This window comes from Oncorhynchus tshawytscha, linkage group LG08 (genome assembly GCF_018296145.1).
Source record: "Oncorhynchus tshawytscha isolate Ot180627B linkage group LG08, Otsh_v2.0, whole genome shotgun sequence".
Lineage (NCBI taxonomy): Eukaryota > Metazoa > Chordata > Actinopteri > Salmoniformes > Salmonidae > Oncorhynchus > Oncorhynchus tshawytscha.
This window is the reverse complement of record NC_056436.1, coordinates 620,537-644,327: the sequence shown is the minus strand read 5'-3', so window position 1 is coordinate 644,327 and position 23,791 is coordinate 620,537. Positions and strand designations below refer to the sequence as shown.

The 23,791-nt window shown below is 44.9% G+C and overlaps 1 protein-coding gene across 6 annotated transcripts in view; it reads left to right on the top strand.

Annotated features, from left to right (window-relative positions):
• The window catches only part of fgfr3 (fibroblast growth factor receptor 3), a 276,573-nt gene that overhangs the window by 16,498 nt on the left and 236,284 nt on the right, over positions 1-23,791 (top strand). For all 6 annotated transcript variants that reach the window (XM_042325043.1, XM_042325042.1, XM_042325041.1 and 3 more), the window contains exon 2: positions 8,327-8,555. In XM_042325043.1, the coding sequence (XP_042180977.1) occupies positions 8,408-8,555 (148 nt within the window). In that variant the 5' untranslated portion in view covers positions 8,327-8,407. The remainder of the gene's footprint in view (positions 1-8,326; positions 8,556-23,791) is intronic.

Genomic DNA, 23,791 nt, shown 5'->3' with positions numbered 1-23,791 from the left:
ACTAGAGGGCTACAGGGCTGCAGGACTAGAGGGCTACAGAGCTAGAGGGCTAGAGGGCTGCAGGACTAGAGGGCTAGAGGGCTACAGGGCTATAAGCTACATGGCTACAGGGCTACAGGACTAGAGGGCTACAGGGCTAGAGGGCTACAGGGCTAGAAGCTACAGGGCTACAGGGTTAGAAGCTACATGGCTACAGGGCTAGAAGCTACAGGGCTACAGGGCTAGACTCTACAGGTCTAGAAGCTACAGGGCTACAGGGCTAGAAGCTACAGGGCTACAGGGCTAGAAGATACCGGGCTACAGGGCTAGAAGCTACAGGGCTACAGGGCTAAAAGCTACAGGGCTACAGGGCTAGAAGCTACAGGGCTACAGGGCTAGAAGTTACCGGGCTACAGGGCTAGAAGCTACAGGGCTACAGGGCTAGAAGCTACAGGGCTACAGGGCTAGAAGTTACAGGACTACAGGGCTAGAGGACCTCAGGGCTAGAGGGCTAGAGGCTATTGGGCTACAAGGTGACAAAACACAGAATCTACGAATTTGGTAAAAAATCTTTCAACTGTTAAAATGGGCAGTTATATTATCTGATTAATGTGGTATTTAGTTTCTTGACACAAGAACAAGCCAGTTGATCAGAAATACATGTCTGTCCAGACAGAAAAATACTTTGAAGTCAGATTTTGCATTACAAAAAACAACATTGCGTTTATCCTTTTTGTAGGGCAGTATACTAGAGCTACCCTACTCTGCCAGGGCTGCAGACAACACATCCTCTCTCTCACTGGAGTGTGTCTACAATACACCTCTCTGTACCCAGAGCTGTAGTCCGTGTGTGTACAGTAGAGCTACCCTAACCCTGCCAGGGCTGCAGAATGTGCTGAGGCAGGAGTGGGTCAGGGAGGAAAGAAAAACACGAGTGTTAAGACAACACAGCCTCTCTCTCACTGGAGTGTCTACAATACACCTCTCTGTACCCAGAGCTGTCTGTCTGTCTGTCTGCCTGCCTGCCTGAATGCCTGCCTGTCTGTCTGTCTGTCTGTCTGTCTGTCTGTCTGCCTGCCTGCCTGCCTGCCTGCCTGCCTGCCTGAATGCCTGTCTGTCTGTCTGTCTGTCTGTCTGTCTGTCTGTCTGTCTGTCTGTCTGTCTGTCTGTCTGTCTGTCTGTCTGTCTGTCTGTCTGTCTGTCTGTCTGTCTGTCTGTCTGCCTGCCTGCCTGCCTGCCTGCCTGCCTGCCTGCCTGCCTGCCTGTCTGTCTGCCTGTCTGTCTGTCTGTCTGTCTGTCTGTCTGCCTGCCTGCCTGCCTGCCTGCCTGCCTGTCTGTCTGTCTGTCTGTCTGTCTGTACCTACCAAAGCTGTTGTTTAAATATATATTTAAGCTAACAGTGTAAGTTTCAGGGTTGTGAGTGTGTGGCGAGTTCGCACGTGTATATGTGTGCTTTTCTGGGCTCTTGTAGTTCTGCACTCTTGAACATTCCAATTCCTCTGACTTATACAAACAGTCAGCATGGTGCTGAGGCCACACACACACACAGATAGACAGACATACAGACAGACAGACGGCGCCGGAGAAGACAGACATTTTACGAGCCGATTGTGTTTTTAATTAGTTTATTTGCGTTTTTGTAACTGTTTATTTTCACCGTAAATGACTTGTGGACATCAGGACTGCGATTACTCACCACGGACTAGAATAATCCTTTTTCCATTCATGACTCTGACGAGCCCTACGATCCCCGATCCCCGTGATCTGTGTGAAGAGGAGTCGGAGAAAGAGGGCACGAAGGTCAGGCTGCCTTGTGAGAATTCGTAGGCTATCTAATAAACCCCCACTTCCCTCCATTCTGCTAGTAAACCTGCAATCTTTGGAGAATGAAAACGACGAGTTCCGCGTAAGATTAAACTACCAACGGGACATTAAAAACTGTAACATCTTATGCTTCACGGAGTCGCGGCTGAACGACAACAACATCAACATACAGCTGGCTGGTTATACGATGTACCAGCAGGATAGAACAGTGGCGTCTGGTAAGACAAGGGGCAGCGGACTATGTATATTTGTAAATAACAGCTGGTGCACGATATCTAAGGACGTCTCGAGCTATTGCTAGCCTGAGGTAGAGTATCTCATGATAAGCTGTAGACCACACTACCTACCGAGAGAGTTTTCATCTATATTCTTTGTAGCTGTTTACATACCACCACAGTCAGAGATTGGCACTAAGACAGCATTGAATGAGCTGTATTCCGCCATAAGCAAACAAGAAACCGCTCACCCAGAGGCGGCGCTCCGAGTAGCTGTGGACTTTAATGAAGGGAAACTTAAATCAGTTTGACCAAATTTCTATCAGCATGTTAAATGTGCAACCAGAGGAAATAGCACTCTGGACCACCTAGACTCCACACACAGAGACGCATACAAAGTTCTCCCTCGCCCTCCATTTGGCATATCTGACCATAATTCTATCCTCCTGATTCCTGCTTACAAGCAACAACTAAAAGCACCAGTGACGAGATAAATAAAAGTGGTCAGAGGAAGCAGATGCTAAGTTACAGGACTGTTTTGCTAGCACAAACTGGAATATATTCCAGGACTCCTCCGATGGCATTGAGGAGTACACCACTTCAGTCACTGGCTTCATCAATAAGTGCATCGATGACGTCGTCTCCACAGTGACTGTATGTACATACCCCAACCAGAAGTCATGGATTACAGGCAGCATCCGCACTGAGCTAAAGGAGTGGCTTTCAAGGAGTAGTACTCTAACCCGGAAGCTTATAAGAAATCCTGCTTTGCACTCTGATGACTCATAAACAGGCAAAGAGTCAATACAGGACTAAGATCGAATCGTACTACACCGGCTCTGACGCTCGTCGGATGTGGCAGGGCTTGCAAACCATTACAGACTACAAAGGAAGCAAAGCCGAGAGCTCCCCAGTGACACGAGCCTACCAGGCAAGCTAAACTACTTCTATGCTCGCTTCCAGGCAAATACACTGATACATGCATGAGAGCACCAGCTATTCCGGAAGACTGTGTGATCACGCTCTCCGTAGCCAATGTGAGTAAGACCTTTAAAGGGATCAACTTTCACAAGGCCGCAGGGCCAGACGGATTACCAGGACATGTACTGTGAGCATGCACTGACCAATTCCACCCTCTGCAACTGGATCCTGGACTTCCTGACAGGCCGCCCCCAGGTGGTAAGGGTAGGTAACAGCACATCTGCCACGGTGATCTGCAACACAGGAGCCCCTCAGAGGTGCGTGCTCAGTCCCCTCCTGTACTCCCTGTTAACTCATGACTGCACGGCCTGGTGCCAGGACAACAACCTCTCTCAACGTGATCAAGTCAAAGGAGTGTGGACTACTGGAAAAAGAGGACCGAGCACACCCCCAGTCTCATCGACGGGGCTGTAGTAGAGCTGGTTGAGAGCTTCATGTTCCTTAGTGTCCACATCACCAACAGACTAATATGGTCCAAACACACCAAGACAGTCGTGAAGAGGGCGCGACAACACCTATTCCCCCTCAGGAGACTGAAAAGATTTAGCATGGGTCCTCAGATCCTCAAAAGGTTCTACAGCTGCACCATCGAGAGCATCCTGACTGGTTACTTCACTGCCTAGTATGGCAACTGCTCGGCCTCCGACCGCAGGGCCCTACAGAGGGTAGTGCGTACGGCCCAGTGCATCATTGGGGCCAAGCCTTCTGACATCCAGGACCTCTATACCAGGTGGTGTCAAAGAAAGGCCCTAAAAACTGTCAAAGACCCCAGCCATCCTAGTCATAGACGGTTCTCTCTGCTACCACATGGCTAGCAGTACTGGAGTGCCAAGTCTAGGTCTAAGAGGCTTCTAAACAGCTTCTACCCCCAAGCCATAAAACTCCTGCATATATATTTTTTAAATGTATTGTTGGTTAGGGGCTCGTATATAAGCATTTCACTGTAAGCGCATGTGATTAATACAATTTAATTTAATTTGATTTGAGATAGCTGACAGCAGACAGACAGACAGACAGACAGACAGACAGACAGACAGACAGACAGACAGACAGACAGACAGACAGACAGACCAAAGGCGTGTATAGAGCCAGCTACATAGACTGAAGTCAGGCCACGTCAGTTCCGTAAGGGCCGAGCTTATCAAGTCTCTAGTTGTCTGGTAACCTGACCTCATGTGCATTGACTGAATGTGCTGTCAGTGTTGGATGTGGGTGTACCTGGGGATGGAAGTGATTCAGGTAGACAGTTCTTGCGTGACTCTCTGGTTGGGTCAGCGCAATTGGGTCGGCAATGTTCAGTGGGGGCCCGATTCTGACTTAGAAAATTACACCTGTTTTCCAGACTTACCTTGAAGGTGTGTAACAGGCTTTGCAGGCGTGGTTCCCTTGCGCACACTGAATAAATATAATTCAACTGCTGAAAACCTTCCTCTTTGCTGGCCAACAGAATTTCTTGTTTCATTCAATGGAGTTTTCAGTACATTTTATCTTAAGCCATCCCTTTAAATACGGTGCACCTTTAATTATAATTTTGTGGACAGAATCACTGGAAAACATGGAGAGAACGGGGTCAGAAAATAGGGATCAATGAAAGAAACATATGTATGCATCTTTGTCTCTGTTTCAGCACCAAATGGTAGATTTAAAAATACTCTGATCTTGGAGATTATTGAGGCACATTTTGAGGTTAGGAAAGTATTGATGAATCAGTGGTTTGATTCATCTTGAAAGTTGTCATGTTCAAGTGCAATCCATGAAATATTGGAAGGTGGAAGAAAGTGTACAATAGGGGTTGAACAATAGTCCTATAAAACCTAAAACTCAGTAATCATGGAACTGTATGACAGCGGTCCAGTCGTCGTGAACCGTACACCAGGCTCCAGGTTTATCCTGCTACGTCTGAGTTCCAGGTTGATATCATTTTCAGTTTGCTTCCAGGTGGCGGGTTTCGCATTAGACTCCAGGAAGCACAATGAAAAATCATCTAAAACAATTGCTATGTTTACAATCCCCTCCTCCAAACAGATGACTAATTTACCCAGCTCTTATCAATAGCTTCATTACTATGGTGTATCTGTAGACACCTCCACCACATCTTCATTAAAAAATCTGAAGACGTGAATAACAGCTGAACAACAGGTGAATTACAGATGTATAGCAGATGAAAAGGAGGTGTATAACAGCTGAATAGCAGGTGAATAGCAGGTGAATAGCAGGTGAATAGCAGGTGTATAGCAGGCGAATAGCAGGTGTATAACAGGTGAATAGCAGGTGTATAACAGCTGAATAGCAGGTGAATACCAGGTGAATAGCAGGTGAATAGCAGGTGTATAGCAGGCGAATAGCAGGTGTATAACAGGTGAATAGCAGGTGAATAGCATGAGTATAGCAGGTGAATAACAGGTGTATAGCAGGTGAAGAGCAGGTGTATATCAGGTGAATAGCAGGTGAATAGCAGGTGAATAAATCAAATTTCAAATCAAATTTATTTATATAGCCCTTCGTACATCAGCTGATATCTCAAAGTGCTGTACAGAAACCCAGCCTTAAACCCCAAACAGCAAGCAATGCAGGTGTTTTAAGCACGGTGGCTAGGAAAAACTCCCTAGAAAGGCCAAAACCTAGGAAGAAACCTAGAGAGGAACCAGTCTATGTGGGGTGGCCAGTCCTCTTCTGGCTGTGCCGGGTGGAGATTATAACAGAACATGGCCAAGATGTTCAAATGTTCATAAATGACCAGCATGGTCGTATAATAATAAGGCAGAACAGTTGAAACTGGAGCAGCAGCACGGTCAGGTGGACTGGGGACAGCAAGGAGTCATCATGTCAGGTAGTCCTGGGGCATGGTCCTAGGGCTCAGGTCCTCCGAGAGAGAAAGAGAGAATTAGAGAACGCACACTTAGATTCACACAGGACACCGAATAGGACAGGAGAGGTACTTCAGATATAACAAACTGACCCTAGCCCCCCGACACAAACTACTGCAGCATAAATACTGGAGGCTGAGACAGGAGGGGTCAGGAGACACTGTGGCCCCATCCGAGGACACCCCCGGACAGGGCCAAACAGGAAGGATATAACCCCACCCACGTGCTTCTACACCTGCATTGCTTGCTGTTTGGGGTTTTAGGCTGGGTTTCTGTACAGCACTTTGAGATATCAGCTGATGTACGAAGGGCTATATAAATAAATTTGATTTGATTTGATTTGATTTGCCAAAGCACAGCCCCCACACCACTAGAGGGATATCTTCAACCACCAACTTACCATCCTGAGACAAGGCTGAGTATAGCCCACAAAGATCTCCACCATGGCACAACCCAAGGGGGGTAGCAGGTGAATAACAGGTGTATAACAGGTGTATAGCAGGTGCATAACAGGTGTATAGCAGGTCAATAACAGGTGAATAACAGGTGTATAGCAGGTGAACAACAGGTGAATAACAGGTGTATAGCAGGAGAATAACAGGTGTATAGCAGGTGCATAACAGGTGTATAGCAGGTGAATAACAGGTGAATAGCAGGTGTATAGCAGGTGAATAACAGGTGTATAACAGGTGTATAGCAGGTGTATATCAGGTGAATAGCAGGTGAATAGCAGGTGTATAACAGGTGAATAGCAGGTGTATAGCAGGTGAATAACAGGTGTATATCAGGTGTATAGCAGGTGAATAGCACTTTATTCATTGTAGGTCAAGAGAACAGTTCATAAAAAGGGAATTACGTTCCTTATCTAGGTACATGGGTGACAAACAAAAGATGATAATACGAAAACCTACAAAAAGACGTCTCAAACCCCACATGAAAAAATACTATAGTTTACTATAGCATACTATATTACACACTGGAGTATACACTACTAAAGTGTGGGGTCACTTAGAAACATCCTTGTTTTTGAAAGAAAAGCAAATTAAAATAACATCAAATTGATCAGAAGTACAGTGTAGACATTGTTAATGTTATGAATGACTATTGTAGCTGGAAGTGGCAGATTTTTTATGGAATATCTACATAGCTGTACAGAGGCCCATTATCAGCAACCATCACTCCTGTGTTCCAATGGCACGTTGTGTTAGCTAGCCACACCTCTCCTAAACAGGTGTTCTACTCTGCTAGCCAGCACCTCTCCCAACCAGGTGTTCTACTCTGCTAGCCAGCACCTCTCCTAAACAGGTGTTCTACTCTGCTAGCCAACACCTCTCCTAAACAGGTGTTCTACTCTGCTAGCCAGCACCTCACCTAAACAGGTGTTCTACTCTGCTAGCCAGCACCTTTCCTAAACAGCTGTTCTACTCTGCTAGCCAGCACCTCACCTAAACAGGTGTTCTACTCTGCTAGCCAGCACCTCTCCTAAACAGGTGTTCTACTCTGCTAGCCAGCACCTCTCCTAAACAGGTGTTCTACTCTAAACAGGTGTTCTACTCTGCTAGCCAGCACCTCTCCTAACCAGGTGTTCTACTCTAAACAGGTGTTCTACTCTGTTAGCCAACACCTCTCCTAAACAGGTGTTCTACTCTGCTAGCCCACACCTCTCCTAAACAGGTGTTCTACTCTGCTAGCCAGCACCTCTCCTAAACAGGTGTTCTACTCTGCTAGCCCACACCTCTCCTAAACAGGTGTTCTACTCTGCTAGCCAGCACCTCACCTAAACAGGTGTTCTACTCTGCTAGCCCACACCTCTCCTAAACAGGTGTTCTACTCTGCTAGCCCACACCTCTCCTAAACAGGTGTTCTACTCTGCTAGCCAACACCTCTCCTAAACAGGTGTTCTACTCTGCTAGCCCACACCTCACCTAAACAGGTGTTCTACTCTGCTAGCCCACACCTCTCCTAAACAGGTGTTCTACTCTGCTAGCCCACACCTCTCCTAAACAGGTGTTCTACTCTGCTAGCCCACACCTCTCCTAAACAGGTGTTCTACTCTGCTAGCCCACACCTCTCCTAAACAGGTGTTCTACTCTGCTAGCCAACACCTCTCTTAAACAGGTGTGCGTTTCTTTTGCTTCCAGACTTACCTACCTACTACATAACAGTTAACTAACCCTGTTTTAAAGATTTGTATTGTACTGTACTGACTCACTGACTGAGTGACTGTCTGCCTGTATGTCTGACTGAGTGACTGAGTGACTGACTGCCTGAATGACTAACTGAATGACTGAGTGACTGACACTGACTGCAAATAATGTGTTTTAGGAAAATGAGGGATTGTGACTGACTGACTGATGTCTGTCTGTATGTCTGGCTGACTGACTGTTTGACTGGCTGTCTGTATGTCTGACTGAGTAACTAACTGACTGACTGTCTGTCTGTTGTGTCTCTGTGTTTCAGGACAGTGAGAGGTATATCTGGGGTTGTTTCTATGGTGACGGAGGCAGTGATTCTGTTGGATACCCATGATGCACCGGTACGATGCCTGAGTCGGAGACAGGTCTAGTAGCTCAGCACATCACTGTGGAGACCAGAGGAATAGTTGCTATGTGGTGTTCTCTCTGGCTCTCCCTCCTCCTATACCCTCTCTCCGTCTCTACAGCCAGATTACCCACAGTACTGCCAACAGGTAAATACACTCCTCTCTCACTCTCTCTCTCTCTCTCTCTCTCTCTCTCTCTCTCTCTCTCGGCATGATGTAATAATGTACGTATTGCCAAAGCTTATTTTGGATATTTACAATATTAACGGGACAATCAGTAGCAACAATAACCAAGGGTCAAAATAACATTGGACAATAACAATAAGCATAGAGGACATGTGCAGGTTGATTGGTCTGTCAGACACTGTCCCTCATCTCATGGCAGGCAGCAATGTAGTGCGCTGCCAACCCACAGCTCTCTGCGTCCTCCCCCAACAGGACGGGTAGCCTATCCTCATCAGAGAGGTCTTTGAAACCTCTAATAAGGGTTTAACATTTGGGGAAATGGCACTTATTTTTTTACATTTTGTCAGGCAATGCAGCTCCGTCTCAGGTTCTGCTGTTGTGCAGTGGTTGCACAGCCTTTCCTCTACAGGGAGCCAGGTTTTCCTGCGTCTACCCTTCTCAATGGCAAGGCTGTGCTCATTGAGCCTGTACGTTGTCAAGGTTTTTCTGAGGTTTTGAACAGGAACCATGGTCAAAGACTTTGCTAAGGTGTACGGTGAATTTAGGGCCAGATAGCACTGCATTTTGCTTGTGCTTGTGTGTCCCAATAGGTAATGTAGTTTAGTTTTGACTGTTGTTGTAACTTGTTTTCTGATTGATTGGATGTTCTGGTCCTGAGGCTTCAGTGCGTTAGTAGAACAGGTTTGAGAACTCAGCCCCAGGACCAGCTGGGTGAGGAAACTCTTTTCTTTGCTCAGCTCTTGGCATTGCAGGGCTTGGTAATGATATGAGAGGGGGTCACTGTATTTTAGATCATTCCAAAGCTTAATTGCTCTCTTTGGAGTTTGTATTATTAGTGGATATTGGCCTAATTCTGCCCTGCATTCATCGTTTGTAGTTTTCCTCTGGACATGTAGGAGAATCTTACAGAACTTTGCATGCAGGGTTTCAATGGGGTGTTTGTCTCATTGGGTAAAATCTTGTTTTGCAAGTGGTTCCCACACCTTGCTGCTATAAAGTGCATTTTTATAGGTATTTCAATTTGAATTCATTTGTTAATGGTGTAGAATGCCCTGCATTTTTTCTCTCTCAGTTCATTAACTTCCTCATTTAGGTGCCCAGTAGAGCTTATATTTAAACCTCAGGAACTGTAGTGTGTGCAGTACTCTATATATTTAAACCTAATAACTTGTAGTGTGTACAGTACTCTATATATTTAAACCTAAGTACTTGTAGTGTGTGCAGTACTCTAAATCAAATCAAATCAAATCAAATTTATTCATATAGCCCTTCGTACATCAGCTGATATCTCAAAGTGCTGTACAGAAACCCAGCCTAAAACCCCAAACAGCAAGCAATGCAGGTGTAGAAGCACGGTGGCTAGGAAAAACTCCCTAGAAAGGCCAAAACCTAGGAAGAAACCTAGAGAGGAACCAGGCTATGTGGGGTGGCCAGTCCTCTTCTGGCTGTGCCGAGTGGAGATTATAACAGAACAAGGCCAAGATGTTCAAATGTTCATAAATGACCAGCATGGTCGAATAATAATAAGGCAGAACAGTTGAAACTGGAGCAGCAGCACGGTCAGGTGGACTGGGGACAGCAAGGAGTCATCATGTCAGGTAGTCCTGGGGCATGGTCCTAGGGCTCAGGTCCTCTGGGAGAGAGAAAGAAAGAGAGAATTAGAGAGAGCATATGTGGGGTGGCCAGTCCTCTTCTGGCTGTGCCGGGTGGAGATTATAACAGAACATGGCCAAGATGTTCAAATGTTCATAAATGACCAGCATGGTCGAATAATAATAAGGCAGAACAGTTGAAACTGGAGCAGCAGCACGGCCAGGTGGACTGGGGACAGCAAGGAGTCATCATGTCAGGTAGTCCTGGGGCATGGTCCTAGGGCTCAGGTCCTCTGGGAGAGAGAAAGAAAGAGAGAATGAGAGAATTAGAGAACGCACACTTAGATTCACACAGGACACCGAATAGGACAGGAGAAGTACTCCAGATATAACAAACTGACCCTAGCCCCCCGACACATAAACTGCTGCAGCATAAATACTGGAGGCTGAGACAGGAGGGGTCAGGAGACACTGTGGCCCCATCCGAGGACACCCCCGGACAGGGCCAAACAGGAAGGATATAACCCCACCCACTTTTCCAAAGCACAGCCCCCACACCACTAGAGGGATATCTTCAACCACCAACTTACCATCCTGAGACAAGGCTGAGTATAGCCCACAAAGATCTCCGCCATGGCACAACCCAAGGGGGTGCGCCAACCCAGACAGGATGACCACATCAGTGACTCAACCCACTCAGGTGACGCACCCCTTCCAGGGACGGCATGAGAGAGCCCCAGTAGGCCAGTGACTCAGCCCCTGTAATAGGGTTAGAGGCAGAGAATCCCAGTGGAAAGAGGCGAACCGGCCAGGCAGAGACAGCAAGGGCGGTTCGTTGCTCCAGAGCCTTTCCGTTCACCTTCCCACTCCTGGGCCAGACTACACTCAATCATATGACCCACTGAAGAGATGAGTCTTCAGTAAAGACTTAAAGGTTGAGACCGAGTTTGCGTCTCTGACATGGGTAGGCAGACCGTTCCATAAAAATGGAGCTCTATAGGAGAAAGCCCTGCCTCCAGCTGTTTGCTTAGAAATTCTAGGGACAATTAGGAGGCCTGCGTCTTGTGACCGTAGCGTACGTGTAGGTATGTACGGCAGGACCAAATCAGAGAGATAGGTAGGAGCTAGCCCATGTAATGCTTTGTAGGTTAGCAGTAAAACCTTGAAATCAGCCCTTGCTTTGACAGGAAGCCAGTGTAGAGAGGCAAGCACTGGAGTAATATGATCAAATTTTTTGGTTCTAGTCAGGATTCTAGCAGCCGTATTTTGCACTAACTGAAGTTTATTTAGTGCTTTATCTTGGTAGCCGGAAAGTAGACCCATTGCAGTAACCCATTGCAGTATTCTAACCTAGAAGAGACAAAAGCATGGATTAATTTTTCTGCATCATTTTTGGACAGAAGGTTTCTGATTTTTGCAATGTTACGTAGATGGAAAAAAGCTGTCCTTGAAATGGTATTGATATGTTCTTCAAAAGAGAGATCAGGGTCCAGAGTAACGCCGAGGTCCTTCACAGTTTTATTTGAGACGACTGTACAACCATTAAGATGAATTGTCAGATTCAACAGAAGATCTCTTTGTTTCTTGGGACCTAGAACAAGCATCTCTGTTTTGTCCGAGTTTAAAAGTAGAAAGTTTGCAGCCATCCACTTCCTTATGTCTGAAACACATGCTTCAAGCAAGGGCAATTTTGGGGCTTCACCATGTTTCATTAAAATGTACAGCTGTGTGTCATCCGCATAGCAGTGAAAGTTAACATTATGTTTTCGAATAACATCCCCAAGAGGTAAAATATATAGTGAAAACAATAGTGGTCCTAAAACGGAACCTTGAGGAACACCAAAATTTACAGTTGATTTGTCAAAGGACAAACCATTCACAGAGACAAACTGATATCTTTCCGACAGATAAGATCTAAACCAGGCCAGAACTTGTCCGTGTAGACCAATTTGGGTTTACAATCTCTCCAAAAGAATGTGGTGATTGATGGTATCAAAAGCAGCACTAAGGTCTACGAGCACGAGGACAGATGCAGAGCCTCGGTCTGATGACATTAAAAGGTCAAATACCACCTTCACAAGTGCAGTCTCAGTGCTATGACAGGGTCTAAAATCAGACTGAAGCATTTCGTATACATTGTTTGTCTTCAGGAAGGCAGTGAGTTGCTGCGCAACAGCCTTTTCTAAGATTTTTGAGAGGAATGGAAGATTCGATATAGGCCGATAGTTTTTTATATTTTCTGGGTCAAGGTTTTGCTTTTTCAAGAGAGGCTTTATTACTGCCACTTTTAGTGAGTTTGGTACACATCCGGTGGATAGAGAGCCGTTTATTATGTTCAACATAGGAGGGCCAAGCACAGGAAGCAGCTCTTTCAGTAGTTTAGTTGGAATAGGGTCCAGTATGCAGCTTGAAGTTTTAGAGGCCATGATTATTTTAATCATTGTGTCAAGAGATATAGTACTAAAAGACTTGAGCGTCTCTCTTGATCCTAGGTCCTGGCAGAGTTGTGCAGACTCAGGACAACTGAGCTTTGAAGGAATACGCAGATTTAAAGAGGAGTCCGTAATTTGCTTTCTAATAATCATAATCTTTTCCTCAAAGAAGTTCATGAATTTATCACTGCTAAAGTGAAAGTCATCCTCTCTTGGGGAATGCTGCTTTTTAGTTAGCTTTGCGACAGTATCAAAAAGGAATTTCGGATTGTTCTTATTTTCTTATTTTCCTCAATTAAGTTAGAAAAATAGGATGATCGAGCAGCAGTAAGGGCTCTTCGGTACTGCACGGTACTGTCTTTCCAAGCTAGTCGGAAGACTTCCAGTTTGGTGTGGCGCCATTTCTGTTCCAATTTTCTGGAAGCTTGCTTCAGAGCTCGGGTATTTTCTGTGTACCAGGGAGCTAGTTTCTTATGAGAAATGTTTTTAGTTTTTAGGGGTGCAACTGCATCTAGGGTAATGCGCAAGGTTAAATTGAGTTCCTCAGTTAGGTGGTTAACTGATTTTTGTCCTCTGGCGTCCTTGGGTAGACAGAGGGAATCTGGAAGGACATCAAGGAATCTTTGTGTTGTCTGTGAATTTATAGCACGACTTTTGATGTTCCTTGGTTGGGGTCTGAGCAGATTATTTGTTGCAATTGCAAACGTAATAAAATGGTGGTCTACATATTTAAACCTAAGTACTTGTAGTGTGTGCAGTACTCTATATATTTAAACCTAAGAACTTGTAGTGTGTGCAGTACTCTATATATCTGACGAAGGCCCCGCCCCTGGTTAAATAATTCTGTTATTTTCTTGCCAGTTTTAATGCTGCATGTATTGCCAGTATACATTGATTTAATGATGACATATGTTTTACCCCCTACACCATTTTCAATAACTTTATAGAACAGTCCTGTATGTCAAATAGAATCAAATTATTTTTGGAAGTCGATAAAGCAAGCGTATATTTTGGTATTATTTTGGTGGACATGTATATCTATCAGGGTGTGCAGGGTGTAAATATGATCAGTTGTGTGATGTTTTGGTATAAATCCAATTTGGCTTTTACTCAAGACATTGTGCTTATTAAGGACGTTTAGAACTCTTACATTTATAATACTACAGAAAACCTTCCCCAGGTTACTATTCACACAAAACCCTCTGTAATTGTTAGGGTCAAATTTGTCTCATTTCTTAAAGATTGGGGTTATGAGTCCTTGATGACAGGTAAATAACCTTCACTCAGGATCAAATTAAACAGTTTTAATATAGCCAATTGAAATTTTCAGCATCCCATTTAGGATGCCATCAGGTCCGCATGCTTTTTAAAATTTGAGTCTGAAGTTTCTTATAGAGCTCCTGGTCAGTAATTTGGGAGTCCAATTTATATTCATTGTCCTTTATATCTTTTTCTAATCCATTCAACTACTCATGAATTTGCCATTATTCTGTGTTTGCACCAATTTGAACAGTGTTGTAGAGTGTTGTAAATGGGTTGTCCATGTGTCACCATTTTGTATCGCTAATTCCTCTAGTTCAGATTTTGTTTTGTTTTTTCCAATTTTGCCAGAAGTTGTGTGTGTTTATGGACTCCTCAATTAGTGTCAGCTGCTTGCTGTTGTACTGTGCTTTGTTGGTTCTGAGTGTTACATTTATAGAGTTTTAAAGTCTCACAGTAATGAAGGAGTAATTCACCATTGTTTGGGTTTGTGCTTTTGCTTTGACTGTGTTCTAAGTTTTGTCCTTGTAATTTTACAATCTGCATCAAATTAGTTGTCTTCCGTGATATTTGTTATTTATATTTTGGATAAATTTCAGTTGTGCTTCTTTTGTCGTTTGCCTGAATATATAGTTGATGTTTTGTACTGCTAGATTGATGCCTTCTTTACAGTGAGTGGATGTGGTACTTCCGGCGCCGACAGAGATGGCCGCCTCGCTTCGCGTTCCTAGGAAACTATGCAGTTTTTTGTTTTTTTACGTGTTATTTCTTACATTAGTACCCCAGGTCATCTTAGGTTTCATTACATACAGTCGAGAAGAACTACTGAATATAAGATCAGCGTCAACTCACCATCAGTACAACCAAGAATATGATTTTCACGAAGCGGATCCTGTGTTCTGCCTTTCAACCAGGTCAACGGAATGGATCCCAGCCGGCGACCCAAAAAAACGACTCCGTAAAAGAGGGAAACGAGGCGGTCTTCTGGTCAGACTCCGGAGACGGGCACATCGTGCACCACTCCCTAGCATTCTTCTCGCCAATGTCCAGTCTCTTGACAACAAGGTTGATGAAATCCGAGCAAGGATTCCAGAGGGACATCAGAGACTGTAACGGTCTTTGCTTCACGGAAACATGGCTCACTGGAGAGACGCTATCGGAGGCGGTGCAGCCAGAAACAAACATCTTTCTGGTAAGAAGAGGGGCGGGGGCGGTATGCCTTATGGCTAACGAGACGTGGTGTGATTACAGGAAGTCAAATACTTTTGTTCACCTGATTTAGAATTCCTCACAATCAAATGTCGACCGCATTATCTACCAAGAGAATTCTCTTCGATTATAATCACAGCCGTATATATTCCCCCCCAAGCAGACACATCGATGGCTCTGAACGAACTTTATTTGACTCTTTGCAAACTGGAATCCATACATCCTGAGGCTGCATTCATTGTAGCTGGGGATTTTAACAAGGCCAATCTGAAAACAAGACTCCCTAAATTGTATCAGCATATCGATTGCGCAACTAGGGCTGAAAAAACCTTGGATCATTGTTACTCTAACTTCCGCGACGCATATAAGGCCCTGCCCCGCCCTCCTTTCAGAAAAGCTGACCACGACTCCATTTTGCTGATCCCTGCCTACAGACAGAAACTAAAACAAGAAGCTCCCACGCTGAGGTCTGTCCAACGCTGGTCCGACCAAGCTGATTCCACACTCCAAGTCTGCTTCCATCACGAGGATTGGGATATGTTTCGTATTGCGTCAGATAACAACATTGACGAATACGCTGATTCGGTGTGCGAGTTCATTAGAACGTGCGTTGAAGATGTCGTTCCCATAGCAACGATTAAAACATTCCCTAACCAGAAACCGTGGATTGATGGCAGCATTCGCATGAAACTGAAAGCGCGAACCACTGCTTTTAATCAGGGCAAGGTGACTGGTAACATGACTGAATACAAACAGTGCAGCTATTCCTCCGCAAGGCTATAAAACAAGCTAAGCGTCAGTATAGAGACAAAGTAGAATCTCAATTCAACGGCTCAGACACAAGAGGTATGTGGCAGGGTCTACAGTCAATCACGGACTACAAGAAGAAAACCAGCCCAGTCACAGACCAGGATGTCTTGCTCCCAGGCAGACTAAATAACTTTTTTGCCCGCTTTGAGGACAATACAGTGCCACTGACACGGCCTGCAACGAAAACATGCGGACTCTCCTTCACTGCAGCCGAGGTGAGTAAAACATTTAAACGTGTTAACCTTCGCAAGGCTGCATCCCCAGCCGCGCCCTCAGAGCATGCGCAAACCAGCTGGCCGGTGTGTTCACGGACATATTCAATCAATCCCTATACCAGTCTGCTGTTCCCACATGCTTGAAGAGGGCCACCATTGTTCCTGTTCCCAAGAAAGCTAAGGTAACTGAGCTAAACGACTACCGCCCCGTAGCACTCACTTCCGTCATCATGAAGTGCTTTGAGAGACTAGTCAAGGTCCATATCACCTCCACCCTACCTGACACCCTAGACCCACTCCAATTTGCTTACCGCCCAAATAGGTCCACAGACGATGCAATCTCAACCACACTGCACACTGCCCTAACCCATCTGGACAAGAGGAATACCTATGTGAGAATGCTGTTCATCGACTACAGCTCGGCATTCAACACCATAGTACCCTCCAAGCTCGTCATCAAGCTCGAGACCCTGGGTCTCGACCCCGCCCTGTGCAACTGGGTACTGGACTTCCTGACGGGCCGCCCCCAGGTGGTGAGGGGAGGCAACAACATCTCCACCCCGCTGATCCTCAACACTGGGGCCCCACAAGGGTGCGTTCTGAGCCCTCTCCTGTACTCCCTGTTCACCCACGACTGCGTGGCCACGCACGCCTCCAACTCAATCATCAAGTTTGCGGACGACACAACAGTGGTAGGCTTGATTACCAACAACGACGAGACGGCCTACAGGGAGGAGGTGACGGCCCTCGGAGTGTGGTGTCAGGAAAATAACCTCACACTGAATTGGTCCACTCACACAGACAGCATTGTGAAGAAGGCGCAGCAGAGCCTCTTCAACCTCAGGAGGCTGAAGAAATTCGGCTTGTCACCAAAAGCACTCACAAACTTCTACAGATGCACAATCGAGAGCAGGACACCTACACCACCTCCAGGACACCTACACCACCCGATGTTACAGGAAGGCCATAAAGATCATCAAGGACAACAACCACCCGAGCCACTGCCTGTTCACCCCGCTATCATCCAGAAGGCGAGGTCAGTACAGGTGCATCAAAGCTGGGACCGAGAGACTGAAAAACAGCTTCTATCTCAAGGCCATCAGACTGTTAAACAGCCACCACTAATATTGAGTGGCTGCTGCCAACACACTGACTCAACTCCAGCCACTTTAATAATGGGAATTGATGGGAAATGATGTAAAATATATCACTAGCCACTTTAAACAATGCTACTTAATATAATGTTTACATACCCTACATTATTCATCTCATATGTATACGTATATACTGTACTCTATATAATCTACTGCATCCTTATGTAATACATGTATCACTAGCCACTTTAACTATGCCACTTTGTTTACATACTCATCTCATATGTATATACTGTACTCGATACCATCTACTGTATCTTGCCTAAGCTGCTCTGTACCATCACTCATTCATATATCTTTATGTACATATTCTTTATCCCCTTACACTGTGTATAAGACAGTAGTTTTTTGTTGTTGGAATTGTTAGTTAGATTACTTGTTGGATTATTACTGCATTGTCGGAACTAGAAGCACAAGCATTTCGCTACACTCGCATTAACATCTGCTAACCATGTGTATGTGACAAATAAAATGTGATTTGATTTGATTTGGGTTAGGGGCTAACCCTATCCAGAAATTTGTGTTGTGTTCAGAGTGTTTGGATATTTTGGTTCCAGGTTGCTTTCTGGTATTCTTTTGTGCTGTTTTGAGCCCATCTGTAGGAATTTCTGATGTTGTCCAGCTTACTGGGCTGTGACTGTGTGGTTGTTTAATAAAAATCAACTAATTACTGGGAAGATTAAACTACCAACGGGACATTAAAAAACGGTAACATCTTATGCTTCACGGAGTCGCGGCTGAACGACGACAACATCAACATACAGCTGGCTGGTTATACGCTGTACCGGCAGGATAGAACAGTGGCGTCTGGTAAGACAAGGGGCAGCGGAATATGTATATTTGTAAATAACAGCTGGTGCACGATATCTAAGGATGTCTCGAGCTATTGCTCGCCTGAGGTAGAGTATCTCATGATAAGCTGTAGACCACACTATCTACCGAGAGAGTTTATCTGTATTCTTTGTAGTTGTTTACATACCACCTCAGTCAGAGGTTGGCACTAAGACAGCATTGAATGAGCTGTATTCCGCCATAAGCAAACAAGAAACCGCTCAACCAGAGGAGGCACTCCGAGTAGCTGTGGACTTTAATGAAGGGAAACTTAAATCAGTTTGACCAAATTTCTATCAGCATGTTAAATGTGCAACCAGAGGAAAAAGCACTCTGGACCACCTAGACTCCACACACAGAGACGCATACAATGCTCTCCCTCACCCTCCATTTGGCAAATCTGACCATAATTCCATCCTCCTGGTTCCTGCTTACAAGCAAAAATTAAAGCAGGAAGCACCAGTGACGAGATAAATAAAAGTGGTCAGAGGAAGCAGATGCTAAGCTACAAGACTGTTTTGCAACACAGACTGGAATATGTTCTGGGATTCCTCCAATGGCATTGAGGAGTACATCACATCTGTCATTGTCTTCATCAATAAGTGCATTGATGACGTCGTCCCCACAGTGACTGTACGTACATACCCCAGCCAGAAGCAATGGGTTACAGGTAGTATCCGCACTGAGCTAAAGACTAGAGCTGCCGCTTTCAAGGAGCGGAACTCTAACCAGCAAGCTTATAAGAAATCCTGCTCTGCCGTCGGACAAACCATCAAACAGGCAAAGCGTCAATACAGGACTAAGATCAAGTCGTACTACACCGGCTCTGACGCTCGTCGGATGTGGCAGGGCCTGCAAACCATTACAGACTACAAAGGGAAGTACAGCCAAGAGCTGCCCAGTGACATGATGAGCTAAACTACTTCTATGCTCGCTTCGAGGTAAATAACAAACAGAGCACCAGCTGTATCGGAAGACTGTGTGATCACGCTCTGCGCAGCCGATGTGAGTAAGACCTTTAGACAGGTCAACATTCACAAGGCCTCAGGGACAGACGGATTACCAGGACGTGTACTGCGAGCTTGCGCTGACCAATTAGCAAGTGTCTTCACTGACATTTTCAACCTCTCTCTGTCCGAGTCTGTAATACCAACATGTTTCAAGCATACCACCATAGTCCCTGTGCCCAAGATCACTAAGGTAACCCGCCTAAATGACTACCGACCCGTAGCACTCACGTATGTAGCCATGAAGTGCTTTGAAAGGCTGGTCATGGCTCACATCAACACCATTATCCCAGAAACCCTAGACCAACTCCAATTTGCATACCGCCCCAACAGATCCACAGATGATGCAATCTCTATTACACTCCACACTGCCTTTTCCCACCTGGACAAAAGAAACACCTATGTGAGAATGCTGTTCATTGACTAGAGCTCAGCTTTCAACACCATAGTGCCCTCAAAGCTCATCAATAAGCTAAGGACCCTGGTCTAAACACCTCTCGCTGCAACTGGATCCTGAACTTCCTGATGGGCCACCCAGGTGGTGAGGGTAAGTAACAACACATCCGCCACGCTGATCTGCAACACAGGGGCCTCTCAAGGGTGCGTTCTCATTCCCTTCCTGTACTCCCTGTTAACTCATGACTGCACAGCCAGGCACGACTCCAACACCATCATTAAATTTGCCGATGACACAACAGTAGGCCTGATCACCGACAACAACGAGACAGTCTATAGGAAGGAGGTCAAAGACCTGACCGGGTGGTACAAGAATAACAACCTATCCCTCAACGTGATCAAGACAAAGGAGATGATTGTGGACTACAGGAAAAAGAGGACAGAGCAAGCCCCCATTCTCATCAACGTGGCTGCAGTGGAGCAGGTTGAGAGCTCCAAGTTCCTTGGTGTCCACATCACCAACAAACTAACATGGTCCAAGCTAGAGGTCGACCGATTAATCGTAATGCCCGATTTAAATAGGGCCGATTTCAAGTTTTCATAACAATCGGTAATCGGCATATTTGGACACCGATCATGGCCGATTACATTGTACTCCACGAGGAGACTGCATGGCAGGCTGACTACCTGTTTTGCGAGTGCAGCAAGTAGCCAAGGTAAGGTGCTAGCTAGCATTAAACGTATCTTATAAAAAACTATAAATCTTAACATAATCACTAGTTAACTACACATGGTTGATGATATTACTAGTTCATCTAGCTTGTCCTGCGGTGCCTGTTAATTTATCATTGAACATTGCCTACCTCGACAAACTGGTGATTTTACAAGCACATTCTCAAAAAAAGCACTGTCGTTGCACCAATGTGTACCTAACCATAAACATCAACGCCTTTCTTAAAATCAATACACAAGTATATATTTTTAAACCTGCATATTTAGTTAAAAGAAATTCAAGTTAGCAGGCCATATTAAACTATGGAAATTGTGTCACTTCTCTTGCGTTCATTGCACGCAGAGTCAGGGTATATGCAACAGTTTGGGCCGCCTGGCTCGTTGCAAACTAATTTGCCGGAATTTTACGTAATTATGACATAACATTGAAGTGCAATGTAACAGGAATATTTAGACTTATGGATGCCACCCATTAGATAAAATACGGAACGGTACCGTATTTCACTGAAAGAATAAACGTTTTGCTTTCGAAATTATAGTTTCCGGATTTTACCATATTAATGACCTAAGGCTCGTAGTTCTGTGTGTTATTATGTTATAATTAAGTCTATGATTTGATAGAGCTCTCAGACTGAGCGATGGTAGGCAGCAACATGCTCATAAGCATTCATTCAAACCAAACTTTTGTGCGTTTGCCAGCAGCTCTTCGCAATGCTTGAAGCATTCCGCTGTTTATGACTTCAAGCCTATCAACTCCCGAGATTAGGCTGGTGTAACCGATGTGAAATGGCTAGCTAGTCAGCGGGGCACGGCTTTTGTGGAGCGATGGGTAACGATATTTCGAGGGTGGTTGTTGTCGATGTGTTCCTGGTTCATGACCAGGTAGGGGCGAGGAGAGAGACAGAAGCTATACTGTTACACTGGCAATACTAAAGTGCCTATAAGAACATCCAATGGTCAAAGGTATGTGAAATACAAATGGTACAGAGAGAAATAGTCCTATAATTCCTATAATAACCTCAACCTAAAATGTCTTACCTGGGAATATTGAAGACTCATGTTAAAAGGAACCACCAGCTTTCATATGCTCTCATGTTCTGAGCAAGGAACGTTAGAAAGCGTTAGCTTTCTTACATGGCACATATTGCACTTTTACTTTCTTCTACAACCCTTTGGTTTTGCATTATTCAAACCAAATTGAACATGTTTCATTATTTATTTGAGGCTAAATTGATTTTATTGATGTATTATATTAAGTTAAAATAAGTGTTCATTCAGTATTGTTGTAATTGTCATTATTACAAATAAATACATTTAAAAATATCGGCATCATCTTTTTTTGGTCCTCCAATAATCGGTATCGGCATTGAAAAATCATAATTTGTCGACCTCTAGTCCAAGCACACCACGACAGTTTTGAAGCGGGCACTACAAAACCTATTCCCCCTCAGGAATAGGTTTTGTCCTCAGATCCTCAAAAGGTTCTACAGCTGCACCATCGAGAGCATCCTGACTGGTTGCATCACTGCCTGGTATGGCAACTGCTCAGCCTCCGACCGCAGGGCACTACAGAGGGTAGTGCGTACAGTCCAGTACATCACTGGGCCAAGCTTCCTGCCATCCAGGACCTCTATACCAGGTGATGTCAGAGGAAGGCCCTAAAAATGGTCAAAGACTCCAGCCACCCTAGTCATAGACTGTTCTCTCTTCTACCGCAGACTATTTGCATTCCCACCCCCCTCCCAACCACTGCCACTCTCTGTTGTCATCTATGCAAAGTCACTTTAATAACTCTACCTACATGTACATACTACCTCAACTAACCGGTGCCACCTCACATTCTGTACCTACACCCCCCTGTAAATATTGTTATTTTTTACTGCTGCTCTTTAATTACTTGTTAATTTTATCTCTTATTCTTATTCTTTGAAACTGCACTGTTGGTTAAGGGTATGTGACTAATACAATTTGATTTGTTTCCATGCCTGTTCTTTTGAGGAACAAGGTCATTTGACTGTGATCAGACAGAGGTGTTAATGGCTTGATGGTGAATGAGCTGAGAGAGGAAGGGTCAATGTCTGTGATCATATAGTCTTCTGTGCTGTGGCCGAGAGGTGAGCAACAGATGAATCTCCTCAAAGAGTCCCACCGTAACATGCCATTGACAAAGTACAGACCCAGGCTGCAACAGATCCCTTCCGTTGTTGTTGACGGTGCTGTCACTGTTGTTTCTATGGGGGAGACAGTTAGAAACAGGCCTGTAATAACACATTTGTGTTCTCTCTCTCTCTCTCTCTCTCTCTCTCTCTCTCTTTCTTTCTGTAACGGCTCTCGTTTGTTGAAGGAGACCAAGGCGCAGCGTGGTAGGCGTACATCGTATTTTTATTCACGACACCAAACAAAATAACAAAGACAAAAACCGAACGCACACAGTACTGTCAGGCTAAGATACTAAACCGAAAACAAGATCCCACAAATCCCAAAAGGAAAATGACGACTTATATGTGATCCCCAATCAGAGACAACAATAGACAGCTGCCTCTGATTGGGAACCACACACACACACGGCCAAAAGCAAAGAAATAGAAAACATAGACTTTCCCACCCGAGTCACACCCTGACCTTTCTTTCTTTCTTTCTTTCTTTCTTTCTTTCGCGCTCTCCCTTTTTCTCTTATAGTTGTACAAAAGGGAAAATAAATTAACATACTGTAAATATGAGTTGTATTTACAATGGTGTTTGTTCTTCAGTGGTTGGCCTATCCTTGTGGTAAAAGGTCACACATCGTGCTGCTGTGATTGCACACTGTGGTAGATATGGGAGTTGGATTTGTTTTCTAATTCTTTGTGGGTCTGTGTAATCTGAGGGAAATATGTGTCTCTAATGTGGTCATACATTTGGCAGGAGGTTCCGTTTAAAAAAAATATTTCCAATGTGTCAAGTAATTATCTTTTTGTTTTCTCATGATTTGGTCTCTCTCGCTCTCTTTCTGTGTTGTGTGTTTATGTGTTTCTAGACCGGTACAGACCTCAGTGTGTTTCTAGACCGGTACAGACCTCAGTGTGTTTCTAGACCGGTACAGACCTCAGTGTGTTTCTAGACCGGTACAGATCTCAGTGTGTTTCTAGACCGGTACAGACCTCAGTGTGTTTCTAGACCGGTACAGATCTCAGTGTGTTTCTAGACCGGTACAGACCTCAGTGTGTTTCTAGACCGGTACAGACCTCAGTGTGTTTCTAGACCGGTACAGACCTCAGTGTGTTTCTAGACCGGTACAGACCTCAGTGTGTTTCTAGACCGGTACAGACCTCAGTGTGTTTCTAGACCGGTACAGACCTCAGTGTGTTTCTACACCGGTACAGACCTCAGTGTGTTTCTAGACCGGTACAGATCTCAGTGTGTTTCTAGACCGGTACAGACCTCAGTGTGTTTCTAGACCGGTACAGACCTCAGTGTGTTTCTAGACCGGTACAGACCTCAGTGTGTTTCTAGACCGGTACAGACCTCAGTGTGTTTCTACACCGGTACAGACCTCAGTGTGTTTCTAGACCGGTACAGA